The following is a 25,623-nucleotide window of genomic DNA, read 5'->3' as shown; positions in this document are numbered from 1 at the left end:
ATTAGGGGGCTGGGGCAGATGACTTATGAGGAGCGGCTGAGGAACTGGGGTTATTTAGACTACAGAAGAGGGAGGGGGGATTTGATAGCAGCCTTCAACTACCTGAAGGTGGGTTCCAAAGAGGATGGAGCTAGGCTGTTCTCAGTAATGGTAAATGAAAGAACAAGAAACAATGGTTTCAAGTTGCAGTGGGGGAGGTCTAGGTTGGATATTAGGAAACACTATTTCACTAGGAGGGTGGTGAAGCACTGGAATGGGTTCCCTAGGGAGGTGGTGGAATCTCCATCCTTAGAGGTTTTTAAGGCCCGGCTTGACAAAGTCCTGGCTGGGATGATTTAGTTGGTGTTCGTACCCTTCTAGCATCTAACGTATGCAACTCAGATAGCCCTTTATTAGCATGCAGCTTTGGAAAAAACACTTGTAAATTAACTGTCTGATAGACATGAAACTTGGAAACTATTTTTAGTAAAAACTTGGGATCAGGTGTAAGAACCACCTTGTCTTTATGAAAAATAGTAAGTGGCAGGTCTGCCATCACAGCATGCACCTTCTGGCTGCTGTTACAGCAACAATAGAGAAGTAAAATATAGCACTGTGCTACCTGAGCAACTTTCCCCGTGACATGAGGAAGAAACGGTCTGAGAGCCATGCAAATGGCCCTTACGTCTAAAATGTTTACAAGCAAATTCCTTTGCTGAGATGCCCAGATGAGCTCCCCATCCAGGCTATTGTGCTGGCTGGCAAAGGAGCTGCACAGACCCACTACAGGCTCTGCTCAGCGCACCGCGTCAACTCACTCCCAGCATGCCCCGCGCAAACCCTGGCCCCGTCCCAGCATGCCCCGCGCAATCTCTGGACCCCTACCCCAGCATGCCCCGCGCTCTCCCCTTCCTTATCCCGGCAGGCCCCGCGAGCCCAGGGTCTGGCCTACTCATGCCTGAGGGGCCGCGGGGCTGCCCCTCTCTGCCTTCCCGAGGCTCCTCCGACCGCGGGCCGGCGGCGCTGCAGGCTCCGCGCCGGAAGAGAGGCGGGCGGCCTGGCTCGGCTCAGTGCCGCTTGGATGGTGCCTTCCGCGCAGGCAGCGATCGGGCAGCCCCGCCCCGTGGGGTCCTTGGCGAGCCGTACGTTGCGCTCCACGTGGGGAAACTGGGCGCAGCCGCCTCCAGACTCCGAAGAGCCGGCGGGCGGGCGGGAGCGTGGCCGCGGCTGAGCCGGAGCCATGGGCGGCCTGGAGAAGAAGAAGGTACCGGCGCGGGGCTGCTGCTCAGACGCGCCCCTCCCCGCTGCCTGGGGCCCGCTGGGCGCCCGTTCCCGGCGCTGGGCAGCGGCTCCCGAGCTCGCTTCGCTCCGGCGCTACCTTAGAAAGCTGCTGCGCAGGGAACGAGCGGAGTGTGGGGTCCCCGCGGGGCCCTGGGCTGGACTCGGTCGCCTTCCGAACGGGCCAGGGCTCCGCTCGCTGCGAGCAGCGCCTCGGCCCCTGTCTCCGGGCGGGCGGGCGGGCCGGCCCTGGTGCGCCCCTTTCTGTGCAGGCAGGAGCGAAGCGCAGGGCACGTGCCGGCACCCGGTAGCCATCGGGAGTGTCACTCCTCCACCCCCATTGCATTAGTGCTCTTCGTGGCATCTACTTGCCAATTCTTAAGGTGCCCACAAATCGCTTTCAGCTGGGTATCAGGGCACCTCGTGTAAATCCCTCTCTTGCCTCAGCTGCTGTAGGTTCCCCCTATGTGTCCCGCACTCTGGTAATAATCCATAGACTATTAGTGCCATTAATAGATTCCTGAGATCCTAGGGATCTGTTCTTTAAAGGATCCTCAATTCGGAGGTGAGCATCTTTTTCTGTATCTCGGATCCTGTGTGGATTAGACTGCTTAATACTTGTGGTGAGTTACTCACCTCACGGTCCCTGAATCAAGCATTAGTTTTCCTTGTGCTCAGTGATCCCAATTCAAGGTCACGTCTGTCCCCTGGTCTACTAATGAATCTTTGTCCTTGTTTTTTCTAAAGTACGAGAGGGGATCTGCCACAAACTACATCACTAGAAACAAGGCCCGGAAGAAACTACAGCTGAGCCTCGCAGACTTCAGGTAAGGAATGGTTTAGTGTTTCCAAGTGAGGTTAGTGGTGCTGAATTGTCAGCCTTGGATATTGACTTGTTCTGTTCACTTGTAATGTGACATACAGTTGTCCATTCTGTGATAGTCCTGCCCTGCAGGATTTCTCTTCTAGAGGCGAGGGGGGATTCTATTTGCTTATGTGTATATATAGGTTGCTTCTCTCAGCCAATTCAGTCTTTTGCCTGTGTTAAGGTTGCTAGTAAGCATATAAAGAGATGTGAGTGTGTGTTCTTAGTGCATGTCCACACTGGCACTTTACAGCGCTGCAACTTTCTCACTCAGGGGTGTGAAAAAATACACTCTGTGCTGCGAGTTTCAGTGCTGTTACATGCCAGTATAGACAGTGCACCCGCACTGGGAGCTACGCCCCTCCTGGAGGTGATTGCCGCAACTATGCAAGCCATGGCAGCGCTTTAATATTGCCAGTGTAGATGAGCCCTTAGTGAACTGTTTACAGAATCACCGTTCTTCTACCCTTTTTTTGCACATACCTGGGGCTCAAACTTTAGATCCTACCGAAATTGAACTCAGTTGCTCAGAATCTATCTCAGCTAGTATATGGTACCCATTCTCTGTGGGGAAGCAATATTGGAAAGTTATTAAGGGTAAAACATGTAATTCCAGGTTGTCCAAGCCCAAGTGATGCACCAAAGAGATTCAAATCCCCATGTGTTGCATTGGGAAGCATGTAGAAGTGTACATAAGGCCATGTCTATATTACAAGCTTTGGGCAAAGCAAGTTATGTTGGCATAAAGACACTTTAGTTGTATACTTGTCTCCTTGTGTCAGTGTGACAGATTTTTGTTACCAATTTGCTTGGGCTACGGTTGATTAAGCTGGGCCACAGGGTTTTTCTAGGGAGGAGATGACGAACCACACCAAGGGTTTAAGTTTTAATTATTTATTAATAAAATAATAAAATACAGCAGAGAGTGCTGGGAACGCCTTTATGTTACTTAGGGGAAGAAAGAAAACATTAGAGCCCCAAGCCCTAACCCACTTTTATACTTGCATACACATTACCTAAAACTGGCTTGGCCTGGGTGTAATGTCAGAGGAGGAGGGGGAGGGGTGGATGTGAGTTTTTGCCCTGGGCCCAGGTTGTTTGGGTAACTTGCTGTAATTTTTTAATTGCTTTAGCTTTGGGGGGGGGGGGGGTTGCGTAGGGCCCTTTGTGCTTTTGGTATCAGTTCTAATTGGCTTGCTGTGGCCTTTTTGGCTGCTTAAAATACACCCGGATTTGGAGATTTTTTTTTTTTTTTTTTATTGTTGCTTTATTTGCTTAGGTTTTGCTGCTATTTTTGCAGCTTTGCTTTACTTAGTGGTTTGTTTGTTTTTTTGTTTGTGTTTTTTACAACTGGGCAGCTGTAAATTAGTTGTAGATTATTTGTTGAGCCCATGATCTTGGGCTGGGGCCAGCGACTTATCTTCACATGGAGCTAAGTGCAGAGTTAACTCGTTCTCTGCTTTTTCTTTCTCTCTCCTCCCGCCTCTCGTACTCCTATAAAGGAATCTTCCATTACCCACTTACACACCTTTGACCCTCCCCAAAATGCTTTGCGATGTTTGCAACAGCGTTAGCCACATACAATGCTGATCTGCCTTTCCTGGGGACTCCCTGAGGGAGGGGGCCATTGGGGTGCGACATCAGCGCTGCACATACTCACCAGCAGTGCTTGTGTCGATGCACAGTGTGGTGCACCATGCGTAGTCTCTTTGGAAGCTTTGGCAATGCATGGTGAGTCATAGAATCATAGACTATCAGGGTTGGAAGGGACCTCAGGAGGTCATCTAGTCCAACCCCCTGCTCAAAGCAGGACCAATTCCCAACTAACTAAATCATCCCAGCCAGGGCTTTGTCAAGCCTGACCTTAAAAACCTCTAAGGAAGGAGATTCCACCACCTCCCTAGTGACCCATTCCAGTGCTTCACCACCCTCCTAGTGAAAAAGTGTTTCCTAAAATCCAACCTAAACCTCCTCCACTGCAACTTGAGACCATTACTCCTTGTTCTGTCATCTGCTACCACTGAGAACAGTCTAGATCCATCCTCTTTGGAACCCCCTTTCAGGTAGTTGAAAGCAGCTATCAAATCCCCCCTCATTCTTCTCTTCTGCGGACTAAACAATCCCAGTTCCCTCAGCCTCTCCTCATAAGTCATGTGCTCCAGCCCCCTAATAATTTTTGTTGCCCTCCGCTGGGCTCTTTCCAATTTTTCCACATCCTTCTTGTAGTGTGGGACCCAAAACTGGACACAGTACTCCAGATGAGGCCTCACCAATGTCGAATAGAGTCGCACCAGGGTGGCTGGGAGCAAGGGTCATCTTCACAGTGTGCAACTTTCTCCATCCCATAATGTTATCTAAATCCCATAATTTTTCACACCCTTTTTAAAAAAAAATCCCACAGATTTGCACAGCCCTCCTCACTGTTTGTCACCTTTGATAGAATCACAGAGCCTGCACAAATCTGCACTATTGGCACAAGTGTTGCAAGCACAGGACGCATGCTCCTCCGGTATTTTACAGAGCCTCAAGAACTGAAGTAGTGGAGAACAAGATGACTTCTTGGAGGACAGATTGCTGTGGGACATAGTGAGAACCCATTCAGGGTTGTTGATGGTGTTCACAGAGCAGCTGTATGTGGTGGAGTGCCTATTCTGGGACTGAGAAATGAGCACTTACTGGTGGAATCACATGAAAACGCAGGCTTAGGATGACAAGCAGTGGCTGCAGCACTTTCGTGCGCAGAAGGCCACATTCCTAGAACTGTGCTGAGCTCGCCCCAGTCCTTCAGGGTAGGGACGCCAAACTGAGAACAGTGCTGACGGTGGAGAAGTGAGTGAAACGCTGTTGAAATTTGTAATGCAGGATTGCTACTGGTCAGGGAGAAATTATTTTGCAGTTGGAAAATCCACTGTGGGGCTATTGTCGTGCAAGTGTGCAGGGCCCCTACTATTTAGGATTGTGACTCTCAGCAATGTGCAGGACATAGTGGTTGGCTTTGCAGCAATGGAGTTCCTGACCTGCGGTGGCACCATAGGGATATATGCGTGCCATCTGTTTTGGCACTAGACCACCTTGCCACAGAGTACATTAACAGAAAGGACTACTTTTCTATGGTGGTTCAAGCACTGTGGATCACTGGGGACACTTTACTGACATCAGTGTAGGCTGGTTCAGGGAAGGGGCATGATACTTACGTGTTTAAGAACACGGACTTTCTTTCCTGATTGGTGGATTGCCATTGGTGATGTTAAAATGCCAATAGTGATCCTAGGTGACCCAGCCTACCCTTTACTTCCCTGGCTTATGAAGCTGTACACTGGCCACCTCAACAGCATCAAGGAGAGATTCAACTACTGGCTCAGCAGGTGCAGAATGACAGTTGAATGTGCTTTTTGATTGATTGAAGGGACATTGGTGGTGTTTATTCACAAGATTAGATGGGGCAGGGAATTCCCAATGGTGGTAGCTGCCTGCCATGTCCTGCGTATCATCTGTGAAGTAAAGGGGGGTGGGGGGAAATTGCCGCTGGGATGAAGAGCAGAGGTGGACTTCTGTCTGCTGAGTTTGAACAAGGGCTGTTAGAAGAGCTCAACAGGGAGCTATATGGCTCAGAGAATTTGAAAGTGCACTTTACTCCTGGGGGAATTCTGCAGAATTTTTTTTTCTCTCTGCAGAAAATACATTCTGCTGGAGATGTGCTGCAGTTACACTTTTTGCCCACCTGGGGCTGCTGTGATGCCCGGACAGAGATCTCCCACCCACACCCAACAACCCTCCATGTTCACACCTAGGTCCCTTCCCTCCCTCTCCCTTAGCTCCTCCGTTATCCCTGACTCCCTGAAGCCTTTGCACTGCTTCAGAGGGATGCAGGAAATATGGTTCTGTATTGTAGTTTAAAGGAATTATTACTCCAAGTTCTCTATTAATTTGCCTAGTAAGAAATCTATTTGTCAAAAAACACTTCCTGAATCTTTTTGTTGTCTATATTGTTACAGACATACTTACTGACATATTTTGAAATTAATTACCAAAATAATTGAAACTGATGTGATTATCTTGTGTTATTTTGACAAATAAAATTTGTAGTTTTTCAATTTTTTTGGTGCCAAATTCCCGCAGGAGTAGCACTTTAACAGTGAGCCACAGTAATGCGTTTTGGTGTACTGTGCTCTCCCTGGCCCTGCTATTTTGGGGCCTGTTAGGAACTGTGAGGTGCTTGATGTACATCAATGAATATAACACTGACAATGCACCTATTAATTTTGCAGTGCTTGGTGTACGTTTGTGATTATTACCGTACACTGTGTGTCACTGATCTTATGGGTTGTGTCCCACTGTATATAGTAACAAGTGGGTGCTTTCAGAACTGCTAGGCACTCTGCAGCATATGCTGTGAACGAATAAAGATAAATTAGTTTTCCAAATAATATAACTTTATTCAGTAACAATACCAGTGCAAAAAAAGTCTGTGATTTAAAAACAAATACAATAAAAAGGTAATATATTAAAGGAACAGAACGTAACAAGGGGAAAACGTTTTTAGTTGCACACACTGATGTGTGAGAGCCGCAGCTGCTGTATATGTGAAGCTGTTGTTATCCTTAATGTCCCTTGGGGTGGAGGGGCAAGGATGGGGATGTGGCCCCTGATGCTACCTGCAATGATGAGGGGGTGGGGCTGTAGGAGGTTCTGTAATGAAATTCTCCATGGATTGCAAAGGGAGGCGAGCCTGTGGGAGCTGAACCACAGAATCTGCAGCATTTGTGTTTGCTGCTGGAGAAGCCCCATAATGGTCCTGGTGCATCTCTCTCTGCTTTTTCCTTCTCCAGGCGGTCTGCAATATTTACCCTCCAGGCCCTGTGCTCACAGTCTGATAGCTGCACTGTCTTGTAGGATCTCGCTGAACATGTCATCCTGAGTTGTCATCTTTCTCCTCCTTATCTGCTTCAGGTGCTCCGCCTGCGTGTGGAGGGGGAAATCCCTCAAGGCTGCAATGGCAGCAGCTACAGATACAGCACACAGACATGCCATTGCCAGTATAGTCCCAGCAGAAAGCGAAAGTTAAGATTCAAAAAAACCATTGGAAGAGAATTGCAGAGTACCTCCATGAAAGTTTTATTGAGATCTCTCAGGAGGATTCGAGGAACATCCCTGTGTACATAAATAAACAGCTCCACATGCCTTTCTTCCCCATTGCCTAATGCTACAGGGCGGCAGTTCTCAAACTGTGGGTCAGGACTCCAAAGTGGGTCACAACCCCATTTTAATGAGGTCAGCGGGGCTGACTTAGACTTGCTGACGCCACCCCACCCCCCACCCCTTGGGCTTCGGTTTCCCCTCCTGGGGTCATGTAGTAATTTTTGTTATGTGAAGGGGGTTGTAGTGCAATGAAGTTTGAGAACACCTGCTACAGGGAAATGAAAAGTAGATGACGCTACCTCTCTTCATTGTACTGCTACCTTCCTAGTACGAGTAATTTAGCAAAAAGTCAGTAGCTGTATCCACTGTGAGGGCGCCATCACTGTAATGGGAAATACACTTACACACCTACCTGAGCATCCTTCCCTTGCATTAAACTCGTCTGTGCTCGACTGACTGGACTGCGGTGGAGTCTCAAACAGGTCCTGGCTTGTGGCATAGTTGGACCTTCCCTCTCCCCCAACCACATGTGTCTCGTCCTCCTTCACCTCCTCTTTGTCTTGGCTGCTCATGCCAAGGTCCTGTGACGGGCGCCATGGAGTTATCCACAGTGGTTTGTGGGGTGTTGGTATCTGTCAAGTATAGAATGAAGCTCTTTGGGTCTGCGGCTTGGCATCAGATTGATGGTTGGCCTTTTTGGCCTTCTGGTATGCTGGACACAGTTCCTTTGCTTTCACTTGGTACTGCTGCTGGTCCCTGTTGTACCCTTTCTCCTGCATCTCCCATGCAATCTGCTCATAGATGTTCACGTTTCTGTGGCTGTGCCACTGTAAGGTCTCTAGTGTAGACATAGCTTCAACCTGTGACACAGGTGTGTTATATTCTTGGGAAAGTGCCTTGAGTAGCACAGCTGTCTTAGAAGGGGCTTGAATCTTTATTCTGAAAGACTGCACACAATGACAGTACTTTACAGATCCTCCTGTAAACAGTTATGAGAGAATGACTGTTGGGCCCAGTGCTGCTTTACACTGCTTGGAGCGTAGCCTTGGGTAGTATGTTCCAAATTCTACTACTGCTCTGTGTGCTGCAATGCTGTGTATGGCGACTTAGCACAGATCCTGCAAAGTCTGTTGCAGGGAATGTCCCAAACTACTTTCCAAATCAAACATTAGACCCATGCAGGGGGTGGGCTTGAGTATTTCCTGGTTTTCAGAGGTTTCTTTACCACCCACTGTCTACCTTGTGGAAGGGCACGAGGCCTCACTAGGCCACCTTAACTCTCTATTAATAGTTTGGTGGCATTCAATTAACAAAGCCCTCCAAACAGCTTTCACCTGATAAACTTCTGCAGCACCTGGCCTGCAATGGCTTGGAGGTGAAAGGCTCTGCATCCCATTACCAATGCCTTGAGCCACCCAGTGTCTTTGTATGGTTTCTGATCTCCCCTGTGTCTGTATTACAGGCGTCTGTGTATCCTGAAGGGGATCTACCCGCATGAGCCCAAACACAAGAAAAAGGTGAACAAAGGTTCCACTGCTGCTCGGACCTTTTACCTCCTCAAAGACATCAAGTTCCTCCTTCATGAGCCCATCGTCAACAAGTTCCGGGAGTATAAGGTAGGCTGGGAGGCCCAGGGCCAGCTGAGACCTGCGAGTTACATTAGCTCTGTTCCATTTGAAAGAGACATTCCCCTACCACCGCTCTACATACAGGCTCTGGAGTGCCTGTCCTCCCTTGCCTGGGCTGCTGTCCACCTCCCATTTGGTTGTGCATATTCCTAACGTGCCATGGCTCTTGGGGCTGCTCTTGTCATGGGCAGTCTGGGCTTTGGAAACCAAAGGAGGCAGGCACAAGCTGCTGTGTGTGACTTCTTAGGCTGGTGGCCTGGTAGAGTGGGAAGCTGCTGATCTGAAGCCTGCCTGGGAGTAGTCATTGCTGGTGCAGATGGTCTGTTGCTGTAGATCCAGCTGTGCTTGTTAACATGCTGCAGGACCTTTGCTTAGGATTTTAGGTCTGCATGAAGAGATGCAGCCCTAGCGGTGGGGCGCTTACATCGACACTAGAGACCAATAATTGGCTTTGACTCTGAGTGGGTGGAGGTGCCTGGTTTGTTACTGTGAGCCGAAGGGCAGAGCAGCATGATCCACTGAAGAGTAGTGGACTGGGAGCCAGGACTCCTGGGTTCTTTGCCCTGCTCTGCTTCTGACTTTCTGGGTGACCTTAGACAAGTCCCCTTAGTCCTCACTGCCACTGTGTGATGTAGTGGTGTGCTGTGAGAAGGCAGGTTTTGAGGCCTGTTTCCTGGTGGTTCTGTTAATCTGCATACGCTGTGCTGTAATGGCAGTGATGGGAATGTGCTGTATGCCTTGATCTGAAGTGTGATAGGTGCGGGAAGTGGTCACATGATCGCATTCCCTTGTATCAACCCTCTGGCCTCTCTGTCTCTGCTGCAGGTGTTTGTCCGGAAACTCCGGAAAGCATACGGGAAAAGCGAGTGGAATACTGTGGAGCGGCTGAAAGATAACAAGCCCAGCTACAAGCTTGACCACATCATCAAGGAGAGGTGAGGAGGAGGCTGCCAGGGCTGGGACACCGATAGCACGGTGTGAAGCAGCCCTGTTGCTGTATAGCAGATAAGGTAACCATGTAGGCTGTCTGGAACTTAGAAGGCTTATTCTGATTAGTGAGAATCCATCTGAGCAAGCGGCTGGCCCAGGGATGTCATGCCCCGCAGCAGTAGGGCTTGTACCTGGGACACTGCTTGGACTTGACCTCAGGCAGCCTCCTTCAAGCATCCAATCCCATGACTACAGCTCATGTAACCGACTTGTTCCAAGATAGAATCATAGGACTGGAAAGGACCTCGAGAGGTCATCTAGTCCAGTCCCCTGCACTCAAGGCAGGACTAAGTATTATCTAGACCATCCCTGATAGGTGTTTGTCCAACCCCCAATGATGGAGATTCCGTAACCTCCCTAGGCAATTTATTCCAGTGCTTAATCACCCTGACAGTTAAGAAGTTTTTCCTAATGTCCAACCTAAATGGCCCTTGCTGCAATTTAAGCCAATTGCTTCTTGTCCTAGCTGCAGAGGTTAAGAAGAACAATTTTTCTCTCTCCTCGTAACAACTTTTATGTACTTGAAAACTGGTATGTCCCCTCTCAGTCTTCTCTTCTCTAGACTAAACAAACCCAGTTTTTTTTACTCTTCCCTCATAGGTCATGTCTTCTAGATCTTTTATCATTTTTGTTGCTCTTCTCTGGACTTTTTCCAATTTATCCACATCTTTCCTGAAATGTGGTGCCCAGAACTGGACACACTACTCCATTTGAAGCCTAATCAGCACGAAGTATAGCAGAAGAATTACCTTGTGTCTTGCTTACAACATTCCTGCTAATACATCTCAGAATGTTGGCCTTTTATTTGTTTATTTATTTATTTTTTGCAACAGCGTTTCACTGACTCATATTTAGCTTGTGATCCATTATGACCCCAAGATCCCTTTCCGCAGTGCTCCTTCTTAAGCAGTCATTTCCCATTTTTGTATGTGTGCAACTAATTGTTCCTTCCTAAGTGGAGTACTTTGCATTTGTCCTTATTGAATTTCATCCTATTTACTTCAGACTGTTTCTCCAGTTTGTCCAGATCATTTTGAATTGTAATCCTATCCTCCAAAGCACTTGCAACCCCTCCCAGCTTGGTATCGTCCTCAAACTTTATAAGTGTGCTCTCTATGCCATTATCTAAATCATTGATGAAGATATTGAACAGAACCAGACCCAAAACTGATCCCTGCAGGACCCCACTCTTTTTGCCCTTTCAGCCTTACTGTGAACCACTGATAACTACTCTCTGGGAACGATTTTCCAACCAGTTATGCACCCACCTTATAGTAGCTCCATCTAGGTTGTATTTCCCTAGTTTGTTTATGAGACGGTGATGCGAGACAGTATCAAAAGTCTTACTAAAGTGAAGATATACCACTTCCCGCCCCTATCCCCAAGGCTTGTTACCCTGTCAAAGAAAGCTATCAGGTTGGTTTGACACAATTTGTTCTTGACAAATCCATGTTGACTGTTACTTACCACCTTATTATCTTCTAGGTGTTTGCAAATTGATTGCTTAATTATTTGCTCCATTATCTTTCCGGGTACAGAAGTTAAGCTGACTGGTCTGTAATTCCACTGGGTTGTCCTTATTTACCTTTTTATAGATGGGCACTAGATTTGCCCTTTTCCATTCTTCTGAAATGTCTCCCATCTTCCATGACTTTTCAAAGATAATTGCTAATGACTCAGATATCTCCTGAGTCAGCTCCTTGAGTATTCTAGGATGCATTTCATCAGGCCCTGGTGATTTGAAGACATCTAACTTACCTAAAAAAACAGAAGTACTTGTGGCACCTTAGAGACTAACAAATTTATTTGAGCATAAGCTTTTGTGGGCTACAGCCCACTTCTTCAGATGCATAGAATGGAGCATATATTGAGGAGCTATATATACACACATAGAGAGCATGAAAAGGGTTGTAGCCCACAAAATCTTATGCTCAAATAAATTTGTTAGTTCTCTAAGGTGCCACAAGTACTCCTGTTCTTTTTGCGGATACAGACTAACACGGCTGCAACTCTGAAACCTAACTTGTCTAAGTAATTTTTGACTTGTTCTTTCCCTATTTTAGACTCTGATCCTACCTCATTTTCACTGGCATTCACTATGTTAGACGTCCAATCACCACCGACCTGCTTGGTGAAAACCGAAACAAAGAAGTCATTAAGCACCTCTGCCATTTTCACATTTTCTGTTATTGTTTTTCCCCCCTCATTGAGAAACTGGCCTACTCTGTCCTTGGTCTTCCTCTTGCTTCTAATGTATTTGTAGAATGTTTTCTTGTTTCCTCTTATGTCCCTAGCTAGTTTGATCTCGTTTTGTGCCTTGGCTTTTCTAGTTTTGTCCCTACATATTTGTATTTGGTTATATTCATCCTTTGTAATTTAACTGAGTTTCCACTTTTTGTAGGATGCTTTTTTTGAGCTTTAGGTCACTGAAGAGCTGGTTAAGCCAGGGTGGTCTCTTGCCATATTTCCTATGTTTTCTACGCAGTGGGATAGTTGGCTGTTTCTGGGAGTTGCATCGTTCCCTTTAAAATGTTTATAAACTGCTGCTTATGAGTTGGAGACAATGGGGCAAAGCAGGGTTGAGCCTGTGCAGCCTTAGTACAAGTTCCAGGGCCCAGGGGGCTGTGTGATGCCTAGCAGGGTGTCATGGGCTCCCCTTCGCTCCCTGAGTGGTGATTTCAAAGATGATGCTCAGAGCCACTCCTAGAGGAGTGTGAACCATGCAGATGATCTGCTCAGTCACATGGTGACTTCAGTGAAACATAAAGGACGCACCCACCAACATGCCATTATCAGCAGAGCTGATCTGTGTTCTGATGGTGCATGGAGGCCTCAGCTGAGGTCAGGACTCCATTGTGCTAGGTGCTGTACAAACACCTAGGAGACGGAGAGCTGGCAGTCTACATAGACAAGACAGTGGCTGGGAGGGGAACAGCCAGAGAATGGAAGATGCACGGCAGGGCCAGGAGTAGAACCCAGGTCTTATGACTCCCACATCAGCAGCCTAGCCCAAGCCCGTGCTGCCTCCTCTCTCTCTTGGTAAGAGCTTTGTTGCAGGGTTTGTTCTGTGTGTGTAAAGCACCATGTTGTCTGGCAGCCCCTACGGGGCAGATTTTCAAAGGTCGTTGGCACTGAACGGTGCAGCAAGGTGCCCTAGGTGCCTAAATACCTTTGAGACTTTCTCTCTCCTCCTGCTGATTGTAAAGATCCGGTATCAGGGTACGGACAGTCACAGTAACACCAATAGTAGTGCAGACCAGCTGGGCACTGGAGTCCATGGTAGATGTGGTGGGACCATAAACAGACCCAAGTGAGTGTTCACAAGCTAATGCCTGTGGCATGGGTTGGTGAAACGTCCATTGTACACAACGCAAACACACACAGCATACGAGCCAGGGAGCCGCAGGTGTTTGTACAAGTCAGGCAAAGGGAACGTGATTTGTTATTGCACTAGTGAGCTTCCCAGGCTGTCTCCATCTCATTCCTCCCTACTGTGTGTTTCTTCTTTGCCACAAGTGTAGGTGTGCCTGGCTGGGGAGGCTTGGTATTCACTACTGAATGGCACCAGAGTGGGTCTGGACTCTGACCTCCACTAGGGGGAGCAGTGTCTCTGCAGATCCCATGGCTTTGTTGGCATCTGGTGGCAGCTGTGGTAGTGAGGAGCTCAGGGATGAGGAAGCCGGCTCTCTGGAACTGGTCTGAGATGGCCCCAAACTTGGCTCACAGGGGCCACCCAGCAACTGTTGGAAGGTCCCAGTTTTTGGCCACTCTTCAGCTGGGTGCAAGTGCCGCCACCTTAGCCATGTGGGAGGATGCTGCTGTTCGGAGCCCCCTCCTACTCTCACCAGGATTCTCTCCTGTGGCGGCTGCAGATACCCAACCTTCATCGATGCCTTGCGGGACCTGGATGACGCGCTGTCCATGTGCTTCCTCTTTGCCACCTTCCCGCGCACTGGCAAGTGCCACGTGCAGACCATCCAGCTGTGCCGCCGCCTCACTGTGGAGTTCCTCAACTATATCATCGCCTCCCGCTCCCTGCGCAAGGTGAGAGTCCCTGCTAGTGCAGGCCCTTCGCCCCCCGGCAGCGCAAGAGGCGCCCTTTTGTGGCTGGCTGGGCAGTTGGGCTCAGAGATGCCTTCGGTTCGAGAGCATCTAGTCACCAGTTAATGCCTGCCCTGAGAGTTCCCATGGAGGGGTGGGTGAGAGGCCTTCTGCAGCAGGGCAACACTATGCTGTTGTCAGCTTGTGCTCTGGGAAAAATTCATTCCCCGGATAGTGAGGGGTTAACGGATGTCAGTCTCCTGCCTAGTACAGATCTGAGAGCCCTGCTTAGGCTGCGGGGGGGGGGGGCTGAATGTATGTGGGATCCAGTGTGCTAGACAGGCTGTCTCCTGCCAGCGGCTGTGCCCCCTTCCCCCCACCCCACCCCCTTCTCTAGCTCCTCTCCCTTTGCTCTCCTGCCAGGTGTTCCTGTCCATCAAAGGGATCTATTACCAGGCCGAGGTGCTGGGGCAGCCCATCACCTGGATTGCTCCATATGCCTTTGCCCACGATGTGAGTAGCGTCCGATCTGCTCCTGTGTGTGTCTGTCCATCTCCCAACGTCCCTAAGGCCTGTGAATGAGATGGGGGGGGCTCTAGTATCCCTCCATCAGTATGTGGGGGGGTGGTCCCAGGAGTGGGCAGCTTGGCTCCTTGAAGCTGCTGTAGCTGAGCTGCCCCCCAGGGCCTGCATTGCAGCTTGGCACATGGTGGCCAGGATATCCTGGGCCTGATGCCAGGGAACCATCTGAAACAGCCTCGCCCCTGCCTCTGGGTCAGAGTCACCACCTTGCATGCACTAGTCAGCAGCCCTGGTGCTGGCTCATTGTTCTCCTCTTGGGCTTATTAAAGTTCAGAGATTAACTGGGGCTGGGTGGTGAGTGGGATGGAAGGAGGAACAGAGCCTTCTCTAGTGAGCTCACCAGCTCCCAGACAGCTCCGGTTGGTGGAGACTCAAAGCTGGTCCCATCAGAGCATTTGGGGAGGTGGGGTGGGGTCTCAGCCCTAATCCTGGGGCCAGGGTCCCTCATTAGCTGCTAATTGTCTCCACACAGGCCAGGCAGACTGCACTGCTCTGTAGAGGTCAGAGCTGTCTCTGGCAGTGTGGGGGACCCTTTGCTGCTCTCTGCCTGCCCCCTGCCAGTGAAGGTGGGGAGAGTCTGTTGTGATCATCTTGACACAGAAGCTGGGATTTGTTTCCAGTTCAGTCGTGCTGGAGCTGGGACTTGGAGAGCAGCTGGGGATGGGGATGCTAGTGTCTGGGCTTCAGGAGGGGAGCCAGGCTGTTAGACTGCAAATGTCATCTTCTGGAAAATCTCCTTTAGATGAAGGCTGTGAGGTGCTATGAACAGGACTGTTCTTTGCTGCGCAGGTTAGATGTGATATGAGGGTGCAATGGGCATCAAACAGAGCAGGGTCCTGCAGTGACAACGGGGTGACCATATTGTCACGGACTTTTGATGCACGTGCACAAGGGGGCAGAGTTAAGGCTGAATGGCCCCGGCTGTCCCCTGCTTGTCAGCATTTCACTTTGCCACTGGCTGAATCTCTCTCCATACTTATCTGGCCCCCTGTTACCATGGCATCCGAGTCCCACAGCGCTGCCCAGAGGGCTCTCATCTCCATTGTACAGGTGGGCAGTGGAGGCACAAAGACTAAGTGACTTGTCTTAAGTCACAGGCTGTTTGTTGCGGAGCAGGAATCAAACTCAGGTCTTCTCAAGACCAGGCTAGAATGCTGGCCACTGGGTCATCCCTTTGGTTTTGCTCTAGTTATAGATTCATAGAGTGAAAGTCAGAAAGGACCACTATGATCATGTAGTCTGACCTTCTGTATGACACAGACCAGAGAGCTTCACGCTACGATTCCTGCATCAGGCTCAGAACTTCAGCCTGAGCTAGAGTACCTCTTTGAAGATCCTGCTCGCTTCCCTTCTGACATGTCCTATCAACCTCAATTTCTAGTTCCCACTGCCCCAGGAAGGTCTCTCTCTTCCCCCTTCCCCTCAGCTATGTCTCTGCTGGGTTATTCATTTACTGCCTGGGGATCTGTATTGTGCTCCTCCAGTTGACTGGAAATCAATGACCTTTGCTGATCTTTAAGTCACTCTGGGGCCTCTCCTGAGATCTGCCAGACCCCTCCAGACTGAGCAGCAGACAGTCCCGGAGATGCTGTACAGCCATCTCCAGCTGAACCTGCCCAATCCAGGGCTTTGGCCACAGGCACTCCTTCTATGCCTTTCACTTTCTCTTGGTGATCCCGTGGAGGGTCTCCACAGGTCATTGAACCCAGGAGTCCTCCCTGTTAGTCGTGTGCTTTAAGACCAACCTCCCGTCCTCTCGTGGCTGCAACTGCAGGTCTGCCATGCTCTGGGGAACCTCTCTTGTGTGGGTTCCCTTGTTCTTTGGCTGTCCTGGGGTTCCCAGGACAGCGTGTGGGTGACATGCGGGCAGTGCCATTAGGGACTACTCTGATGCTAACGCATCACACCCTGCCCTGCTAGGGGACTGGGTAGGGAGGGACTCTGCAGGCTCCCTCCCATCAGCCCACCTTTTCCCAAGGTTGTTGCCTCTCTGCAGTGCCTGCTCAGAGTGCTTAATGAGCAGCCTGGAAATGGCTGGCCTGGGGCATGGAGGCAGCTCCTGTGAACGCTGGCTGAGGGGGATGAGTCTATAATGCAGGGTCAGTGAGTTTCTTCCTGCTGTTGCCTGGAGATTGAGCTCTCCCTAGCCCATTGTGCACGGGAGCAGCCCCAGGCGGAGGGCTGAACAACACCTTGTCCCTGGTGCGGGGGAGACAGCCCAGCTCAGTTGTCTTGGGGCTGAGCACTTGCCAGGCAGACAGCTCTCAGGCTTGTGTGTGCAGGGCGGGGGGGGTACAGTGGTGTTATCTGAGAGACCCAGGCATGGGAACTAGGGTTGCGGGGGTGCTACAGCACCCCCAGGTTTCACTGTGAGAAGTTGCTTTACACCAGAGGCCTCCCAGTCTGTGCTGCGTGCCTCCCTAGGGGGTGCTGAGGAACATTTTGGGGGCGTGAAGCTTAGGCCTGGGTCAGCCCCCAGAGGGGTGGGGAGGGAGTGCCACCCAGTTCCACTCCTGGCCCCAGCCTGGCTGCTGGCCCTGGTTGCCAGTCTGAGGGCTCTGCTTCTGGCCCTGGTGCTGAGTATTGGCTGCAGGGCCTGAGGCTCTGCTCCCAGCCCTGCATGCGGGGTCCCGTCTGCCATCAGCTCCGCGCCTGGCTATGAGCCTAGTCCCAGCTGCAGGACCCATGCCTGGGGCTCTGCTCCTGCCCCCAGGTATGGTCCCAGCCATGCCCCCCTTGTCCCTGTCCACATCCTCCTCTCGCAGAGCCATAGCCACTCCTGGCCCCAGCTCTGGGGGGTGCAGACAGGGATAAGGGGGGGAGCAAGGTAATTGGGGACCACTATCCTTTAGCACCCCCACTGTAAAAAGTGTTCCAGTGCCACTGCTGAGGGACACAGAAAGGCAGAGACTTTCCCAGCCCAAGATCGTGCAGTGAGTCAATGGCAGACCTGCAAAGAGAACCCAGGTGTCCTGCGGCCTTCCCTTTAGAGAGCTGAACTCTCCTTCCTCCACCCCAAGCTGTGTGTGGGGGAGGTGCTGGTTATCACTGCTCCCCCCCCCTCCCCCAAGCTCTGTTGATGCCCCTGGTTGAACTCCCACCGTCTCTTCCAGCACCCGACGGACGTGGACTACAGGGTCATGGCAACCTTCACGGAGTTCTACACCACGCTGCTGGGCTTTGTGAACTTCCGCCTCTATCAGTCCCTCAACCTGCACTACCCCCCCAAGGTGAGGGGCGAGGGGCACCGCCGGGGCTTATGAGCCTGGGACCAAGGGGAGAGGTGACTGTTGCAGCAGGGCTGGGGGACTTCAGTGTGATCCAGGCTCTTCCCTTGCCCGGGTGCTTAGTGTTGGGGCGCCAGCCTGTCCTCAGCTGCGCTGCGTGACCCTACCGGTGGGGCGGGAGTGCTGTGGGTGAGCATAGAAGGGTCGGATCCTGCTGGAAGGGTGGTGATGCCTGTGAGGCTGGGGAAGGAAGCAGCAGGATCATGCCAGACTCTGGCCCTGCCTTCACCCTTCTCCCCTCTGTAGATTGACGGCCAGGCTGAGGCAGAGTGGAAGCCGGAGGAGGGGCAGGCGTACGCCATGGACTCGGAGAGCTACATGGAGGTGAGAGGCCCTGCCTGGCATGGGCACCCTACGTGACACCCTGGAGCTGGTTAATGGGCCCTGAGCCACATATCCCCTCAAGCATGAACCCTGCCCCTCCTTGGGGGATCCTTCATAGCTGGACACTCCCCAGCTGCCCTGGGGGGGGGCGCAGACCCTGCCATTCTTGGCTGCCCTGGCTGGGGAGCTGGGCCCCGCTCCCTGATGCACTTGGTATTGTTTGTAGCCATGCAAATAAAAGGGACCTTGATCTCTGAGGCAGGGGCTAGAGGGGAGCCATTCCCTGGTGCCATGCAAAAGACCAGGTGCATTATGGGGCTTCCTTTGAGCCCTTGGGTATTGGCTGCAGCTGGAGGTCCTGCCCTGGGATCTTAACTACCTTTCCGAGCAGCCTCCCCCATACGAGGAGCTGCGTGAGACGTGTTGCGGGTCTTTCCCACTGCAGAAGCTGTCGGCTCTGAGTGCCAGCCTAGCCCGAGTGGTAGCGCCGAACCCAGAGGACGAAGTGCAGGTGGATGAGTTCCCCGTGGATGGGGTAAGAGCTCAGCAGGTTGAATTTATCACTGCTCCAAGTCCCCACACACCTCAAAAGAGGCTGGCAGGGCAGGGACAGCCACGAGGGAGGGGGCTCCCCACTGTCCCTCTCCTTGTCTAGGGTTGGCATGTGGGGAGGGGAGGGGAGGGCAGAGGAGCTTCTCACAGCACCTTGCTCTGGCCAGGAGAGTGCGGAGCAGGAGGCGGCGAGGAAGAAGGAGCAGGAGGCAGTAGAGAAGCAGAAGAAGCTGTTTGAGGGGCTGCGGTTCTTCCTGAACAGAGAGGTGCCTCGGGAGCCCATAGCTTTCATCATCCGGTATGTGCCGATCACACTCTTCCTCCCTCAGGGGGAGGCAGGATGCAGACCAGACTCCCCAGGGGACTGAACTGGGTGGGTGCCAAGTCCAGGAGTAAGTGGGGAGCAAGGGCAATATTACTGATGGAGGGAGCCCATGAGCCATCTGGAGACTCTCTAGCCATGAGAGCAGGATTAACCCAGGCATGATGCTCCGGGGAGCCCTGCCCGTGAGAGTTACCCAGTGAGGCTGGGGTACACAGGCTCCCCTGGAGCAGCCTTGGAGCCTGGCTGTGGCCGTGAGAAGGTGCTGTGGGCCCCTTAACAAGGCTGAGGGAGAGGATCTGCATTTCTGCTCCTCTTGGCAATCCAGGCTTCTCCGGTCTTAGCCTCGTGGGATGTCACCATGTCTCTGCAAGTTTCCACTGCAAATGGTGAGGCCCCCGTGTGTCCCACACGGGACTCTGTTCCCTGCCCCTCAGCTGATGCTGGGCCCTCCCCGCCCAGCCGGATTCATGGGTGTTTCTCATTGGGCAGGTGTTTTGGAGGCAAAGTGTCTTGGGACAAGTCTGTGTGCATCGGTGCCACCTATGATGTGAGGGACCCAACCATCACCCACCAGATTGTCGACCGGCCCAGCCTGGAGAAACAGGTGATAGGCAGGTGAGCTCTGTGCCTTTGCCTGGGTGAGATCTGATCCTCTGCACCGGTGGCAGGAGAGGCCAGCTGACCGTCCTGCTCTGGAGCCATCCGGCCCGCTCTTTGCCCTCAGTGTTCCTGTCCTGCTGCCCCTGGGTGTCTGTCTGCTGACTTCAGTGCACTTTGAACCAGGCCCCAGTGAGATGTCTGCCCCAATCCCCTTCTGGTGTGCAAGTGGCCTGCTCCATGTTCTAGGGACCCTGAACATGGAGCACCCACATCCACCTCCTCTTGGCTCTTCCCTCCCCTCCACCCCTCTCACTGACTCCAGCCCTCTCCCCACCCTCCTAGGTATTACCTCCAGCCGCAGTGGGTGTTCGACTCTGTCAATGCCAAGATGTGCCTCCCAGTGGCTGATTATTTCCCCAGCGTGCTGCTGCCCCCTCACCTCTCGCCCTTTGTTTCGGAGAAGGCTGGGGACTACATACCACCTGAAAAGCTGAAGCTGCTGGCCCTGCAGAGGGGCGAGAACCCAGGTAATGGGGAGGCCAAGTCCCTAGGATCCGGCCAGCTTTCCCACCTTGGGCATCCTTCACCTCCCCCTAGGTGTCAGTCCCTCCCTCCTTTTTCCCCCCCGTCCCAAGTTACCAACAGGTCCTTTAGGAGCACAGACCTGGGAAACATGCACCCAGGCTCTCTGCCAGCCCGTGCCAGGCTGGTTCTTCCTGCTCTGCTTAGGGTCAGAATCCTGAACGGTAACTCTGCTCTCTTGCCTTTTCTAGCAGAAGAGAGCGGAGAGGAGGAGGAGGATGACAGTGGTGATGATGATGATGGCGAAGGCTCAGAAGGAGAAGAGCACTCTGAAAAGGAAGATGACGGGAAACTGAAGAAGCTGGAAGAGCAGCGATCCCAGGGAAAGGTACCGTGCATAGTTATGGAGCCAACGTGCCCTGAAGAGGACATCCCCATTGTGGTGCAGCTCTGGTCACACTCCATGCCCCCCCGTCTCAGCCCCCTCAGGGTAGCACCTGCTGGAGGCATGTTGCTGTATGGCTTCCATTCTGAGCCCCCTGCTCAGCAGTGCAGAACACTCCCCTTTGACTCAGTCTCTGCAGGTGATGTCCCCTTCTGAGAGAGCAGGGGCTGAGCAAAGGACTTGGAGCTTGAGGTTGATTTTTCTGTTTTGTTTGATTTAAATAAATTCACTCCTTAATCTTTGATGGGCTCCTGCAGAACGGGCTGGGGTCTGAGCTTGGTCTGGCCAGTTTATCCAGGGCTAGCACCTGCCCTTAAATCCAGACCACTCTTCTCCAGCCCCACTGAAATCTGCATAGTGATCGTGCATAGCAAAAACCATTGCTACACGCGCACGTGCAAAGTCGAGACGCTGTGTGTGCTCATGAGAGGCTGAAGGGGACAGGTGCCCCTCTGTGCCAGTCCACAGAGGACAGGAGTCTGCACAGCCCCAGCTAGGGAACGTTGGCTCAAGCAGTAGCTGCTCATGCTTTTGACTCTGGAGGTCCCCGGTTCAATCCCTGGTGTGTTGGACGAATGTGTTCTAGGGACGTGTGTACACATTGTCTGAGGAACCTTGAAAGTTCCCCCAAGCCCCAGACAGGTGCCGTGCTTGCTTCTCTCTTATTTTTTCTAAAAAAAAAAAAAGGAAACATATTTCAATAACCTTTTAGTGCAGTGCTGAGGGAGCACAGCTAAAGTTCCTGCTGCTGGTGGTGCTGGGCACGTGCCCTCTTTCCCATGACGGTCTCTGCCTTAATTCCTGTGAGGGTAACTCTGAGCACATCCAGGAGGGACCTTGGCGCATTCTCTGTCATGACATTAATGGCACCTCATTAGTGGGGTGCTTACTCAGCCCTCCGCCTTACCTGCAGGCAGTTCTAGCTCATGCTCCCCCAGCTGCTCCAGGCTCGGCAGTGGGGTCCCCTCAGGATAGGGCCACCCTGCTGAGGAATGGGCAGCACCGTCTGCAGGGCTGGGGGTGGAGTCCCTTGCAGTGGGTGAAGCAGGGGGCGTCTGAGGTAAATGGCTTTCTTGTGCACTCCCCAGAAGCTGCCAGTGAAGGTGTCAGCAGGCACGGTGCGGCTGGAGGACAAGCAGCGAGCAGCCCAGGAGGAGCAGAGCGAGGAGAAGCGTCTCGCCATCATGATGATGAAGAAGAGGGAGAAGTACCTCTACCAGAAAATCATGTTCGGGAAGAAGCGCAAAGTCCGAGAGGTATTGTGGCCAGCGCTCCCTCCCCAGCATGGGGATGAGCCCCCTGGTCACTAGAGCAGGGCTTTAGGCCTTAACACTCGGCCTGCTCCCACCACAAAGTGCACACTGGTGAAGAGAGGTGGGTTACCCGAACTGAGCCAGGCTGCAGCGAGTTCTAAGTGGATGGGGATGACACAGCACTGGGGGAGTGGAGAGTGCTGCTTAACAAATGGGGAAACTGAGGCACAGAGCCAGTGACTTGCTCCGTGTCCCAGGGAGGGTTGAAGCCTCCACGGTGATTAGAACAGAGTTGCTGACTCCCGACCCTGTGCTCAGTCCTTTAGGCAATGCTGCCTCTCTGTGGTGTATACAGAACAGGAGAAGCCACTGAGGGAGGATTGTGCATTCGGATACTTGGGCCTGGGTTCAGCAGTAATGGAAATGATGGTGTAAATTTCTTGGGGAGGGGGGCTTTTTCCACAACAGCTCCCCTGGCCCACTTGGTCTGTAATGTACACGCACCCCGGACCTCACCTCTGGACTTGGCCCTTGGGGCTTTCACCTGGGGCTTGCTAACATTGAATAAATGGGAGCAAGACTGAGCCTTTTGCTACTGGAGGCACTTCCGCCCCCGAGAGCATCTGAGTTCCTCCCCGTCCCCGTCCCCGTCCCCACAGCTCTCACTGCCTGCTGGGGTGGGTGGAAGTCTAAGCTTGGTGGAGAGCTCTGGCCTGGGAGTCAGCGAGGTTAGGTCCCTGATGTGGTCCTGGGGTGTCCCAGGAGGCCTGTGTCCATAGCAGTGATGTGTACCATGAGTCAGCATTCTCTCCCCCCCCCCCCCCAATAAAAAAAAAAAAAGCAAAGCTAGAGCTAGTGAGTGACTTAGCTAACCGGCCTGATCCAGCAGCAGGCCCAGAGCTAGGGGTGGGTGGGCCTGGCCCGGAGGCTGAGATCGAAGTATCATCTCCTCCAGTGTTGGAGGGGGTTTGAGTTTGGCTCTAGCATGACTGTAGCAGGCACGGGGAAGAACTGTCAACCGTGTTCAGGAGTTAATCTGGGCGGCTTCTCACCCCACAGGCGACCAGACTTGCCGAGAAGAGGAAAGCTCATGATGCTGCCACAAAATCAGCGAAGAAAACCAAGAAGGTGCGACGGGAGTGATGGGGCTGTCAGGCTCTGCCCTCCCTCCAGGACTGGAGCTGCCCCTTGGCCCGAGAGACCTGCTTTCTAGGCTGTACCTTGGGCCTTCTCCACGACAGGCCATACAACAGAAGCCACCAGCATGTGGCCAGCTGTGACCTTCAGCTCTGTCGATGCTCTGGGGACACCCCCAATTACCACCTATCCCCTCTATTTAAAAACAAAACCAGCCTCTTCCCCCATCCTCCGGGACCCCATCCAAGGCGAGGCTGCGGGATTGTCCTTTGTCTGCTTCACCCACTCCAGTGCTAACAGGTCATGGGTGAGAGGGAGCAGTGGATATCCCCCACCTGGTCTCTCCTGGCAGAGCCCCCAGGTAGGCAGATGAGGGGTGTGGAAAGGGAAGAATCCTTCCCGTGGCTGCAGCAGATCATGGATGCAGCCAGAGGTCCCCAGAGAAGCCGAATGGCCTGTTAAGTGTCAGCAGCTCTCCCCAGGTCAGGGGAGGGGAGGCTGTGCCTGGTGCAGGCACGCATCTTGGGGCTCTGGGTACGGATAAAAGCGGGACCCAGGGTGAGCTAGCCCAGGCCCTGAGCTGGGGCTCCTCCAGCAGGCTGGGCACCCCGGAGCCTGCGGCAGGTGCTGCTCTCAGAGGGAGGGTCCCTTTGCTGTTTGCTTTGCAGGCTGGGGATCTGCACCGTCCCTTGCAGCCAGTGCAGGCAGGTTGTGGGGCCTCCTGGGAAAAGCTGGCCCTCCCCCCTGCCCCTGAGCTCCCCTCTGACAGGGGCCTGTAAATGACTGATTTTTACTGTACTTCATTAAAGTCAACTTTCACAGCTGGTCTCCCACAGGGTCTGTCCCCTCCTGTTTGGTGCTGGCAGGGCTGGAGTAGTGTTTCAGGTGCCCGTTTGCAAACACTGCGGTGCCATCGGGATTAGATGGCATCTGAGCAGCAGGGTTGGAGATCTCGGAGGTTCCTAAATGTTGGCCTGAGGCACCTAAAGCAACCGTTAGGTCTTGTCTATGCGACAGGCTGCGGCAGCACAGCCGCGGCACTGCAGTTGTAGCCCTTTAGCACAGACACTTCCTACAGCGAGGCCAGGGGGCTGTCTGTGGCTGTACTTATTCCACCTCTCAGAGAGGCAGTATCGAGGTTGGCAGAAGAATTCTTCCCTCACCCTAGCTGTGTCCGTGCTGGGTGTTTTGCGGCTCTGGGCGATGTAGCTGGGTCCATAAGTTTTAAGGGTGGGCCAGGCCTAGGTTCCTCTGTGGCTGTAGCCCAGAGATACCAAGTGACTGGCCCAAGATCCCCCAGGCAGCCTAGCAAAGCAGAGCCTTGACTCAGGGTTTCAGTCCTAGATCTTCAGTGGCCATCCTTCTCCATAGTCCCACTGTGTTAGTCCACTCTCAGGGCCCCACCCTGCTCTTTTGCCATACTTCTGCCCTTTAGTTGCAACACCAACGGCTCATTGACGTGGCAAATGGAACTGTGCTAACTAAGTTAATCGTAACGTATGCCTTTTGCGGGGGTTTTATTGGGGGAGGGGGTGATCCACATGTTTATAGTGCAGTATTTGAGTTTTTAGGTGCAAAGAAAGGGAGAGAAGCAGTGGTGAGGAGTCACTGGTTTTATAATCCCTAGCTCTTATCAGCTCTCCAGCACTTTCAAAGAGGTCCATAGCATCCTCTTTTTACAGCTGGAGAAGCTGAGACACAGGGAGGTGAGGTCAGCCTGCCAGGGGTAGTGCTGGGAATAGAACCCAGGTTTCCTGAATCTTATTCCAGTGTTCAATCTACTGGGCTACACTGCCTCTCTAGCTGCAGCCAGCCAGAGTGAGGAGCAGCTTAGCTAAAAGGAGCCAGGGAGATCTGCCCAATGGTATTGGAGTTACTGGGCATGCTCTTTCCGTGAAGTGTAGGCAGTCATGCAGGTTCCACATGTTCACCCTCTGAGAGATGAGCCAAGGGGCAAAGGTTATAAACGTGGGAGCTGGAGAGAGTCCTGTGGATGCAGTGGCGGATTGACCCAGAACCGAGAGAGGGCTGCTATGGAGACTTCATCCCTCATCTACTAGCTTTGGATCTAGCCCTGCTGCTGCTCTGAGTAATTGCCATTGAAATCAATAGGGGCCTGGTATACAAGGCAGCTGCTCATCTTTGTCATGTGGCTCCATGCAGTGAGAGGCAGGCAACCTCACCAAATGCCTGCCAGACAGCAATGGATGATGTCTGAGGTGCGCCAGCCTGCACAGGGCCTGAATGGGTAAAAAGCTCTGCATTGCTATACTCCACCTGTGAATGTCCTGCCATTGGAAATTATTTTGCACAGTTAAGAATACTGATTAGTTTCTACGTCTAGGCAAGGGCCCAGCCCTCTGATTTTATATTGCAGATCATAAGGGAATGATAAGGGTGTGGCTGGCTGGAGCATGCAAGATTGGACTCTACTTCCAACCTGAGCTAAGTTCTGCTCATAAACTTTAGTACCTGTCATGTGGCGGGGTGTTAAAACCTGTATTTTGCAGATGGCCCCTGTTTTTATCAAGTGTTGAACCAAAAGCTGGGATCCAAACAGTCTGGACAGCAATATGGGGTGAAAGCAGGCTCCTAGTTTTGTGTCTTCTGTCTCTGCTTAAAGTAAGGGCAGTATATCAAGAGAGAGAGTAATGCTTTCCAGACCACACTCTGCTG

General features: G+C 52.2%; 1 protein-coding gene across 2 annotated transcripts; it reads left to right on the top strand.

The window, feature by feature from the left end:
- The first annotated feature begins 998 nt into the window (after positions 1 to 998).
- On the top strand, positions 999 to 25,320 carry PES1 (pescadillo ribosomal biogenesis factor 1). 2 transcript variants are annotated; one of them, XM_039505637.1, is made up of 15 exons: positions 999 to 1,243; positions 2,005 to 2,084; positions 8,724 to 8,877; positions 9,715 to 9,824; positions 13,752 to 13,923; positions 14,344 to 14,433; positions 17,616 to 17,732; positions 18,036 to 18,113; positions 18,559 to 18,648; positions 18,833 to 18,963; positions 19,480 to 19,605; positions 19,933 to 20,117; positions 20,367 to 20,500; positions 21,646 to 21,813; positions 22,870 to 25,320. In XM_039505637.1, the coding sequence occupies exons 1-15, from the start codon at positions 1,220 to 1,222 to the stop codon at positions 22,951 to 22,953; spliced, it is 1,743 nt and encodes a 580-aa protein (XP_039361571.1). In that variant the 5' UTR covers positions 999 to 1,219; the 3' UTR covers positions 22,954 to 25,320. The 2 variants fall into 2 exon arrangements, with proteins under 2 accessions (XP_039361571.1, XP_039361569.1); XM_039505635.1 differs by having other exon boundaries at positions 1,002 to 1,243; positions 20,364 to 20,500.
- Positions 25,321 to 25,623: the final 303 nt, after the last annotated feature.

This window comes from Mauremys reevesii, linkage group 18 (genome assembly GCF_016161935.1).
Source record: "Mauremys reevesii isolate NIE-2019 linkage group 18, ASM1616193v1, whole genome shotgun sequence".
In the NCBI taxonomy this organism is placed as follows: domain Eukaryota; kingdom Metazoa; phylum Chordata; order Testudines; family Geoemydidae; genus Mauremys; species Mauremys reevesii.
This window is presented reverse-complemented; position numbering and strand designations above follow the sequence as displayed.

Excerpts from the sequence above, each read along its gene's own strand:
- PES1 (XM_039505635.1), top strand. The coding sequence starts at position 1,220 with ATGGGCGGCCTGGAGAAGAAGAAG. Across the intron at positions 18,114-18,558 it reads ACTCGGAGAGCTACATGGAG|AAGCTGTCGGCTCTGAGTGC; the intron begins GTGAGAGGCCCT and ends TTCCCACTGCAG. Across the intron at positions 19,606-19,932 it reads GAGAAACAGGTGATAGGCAG|GTATTACCTCCAGCCGCAGT; the intron begins GTGAGCTCTGTG and ends CCACCCTCCTAG.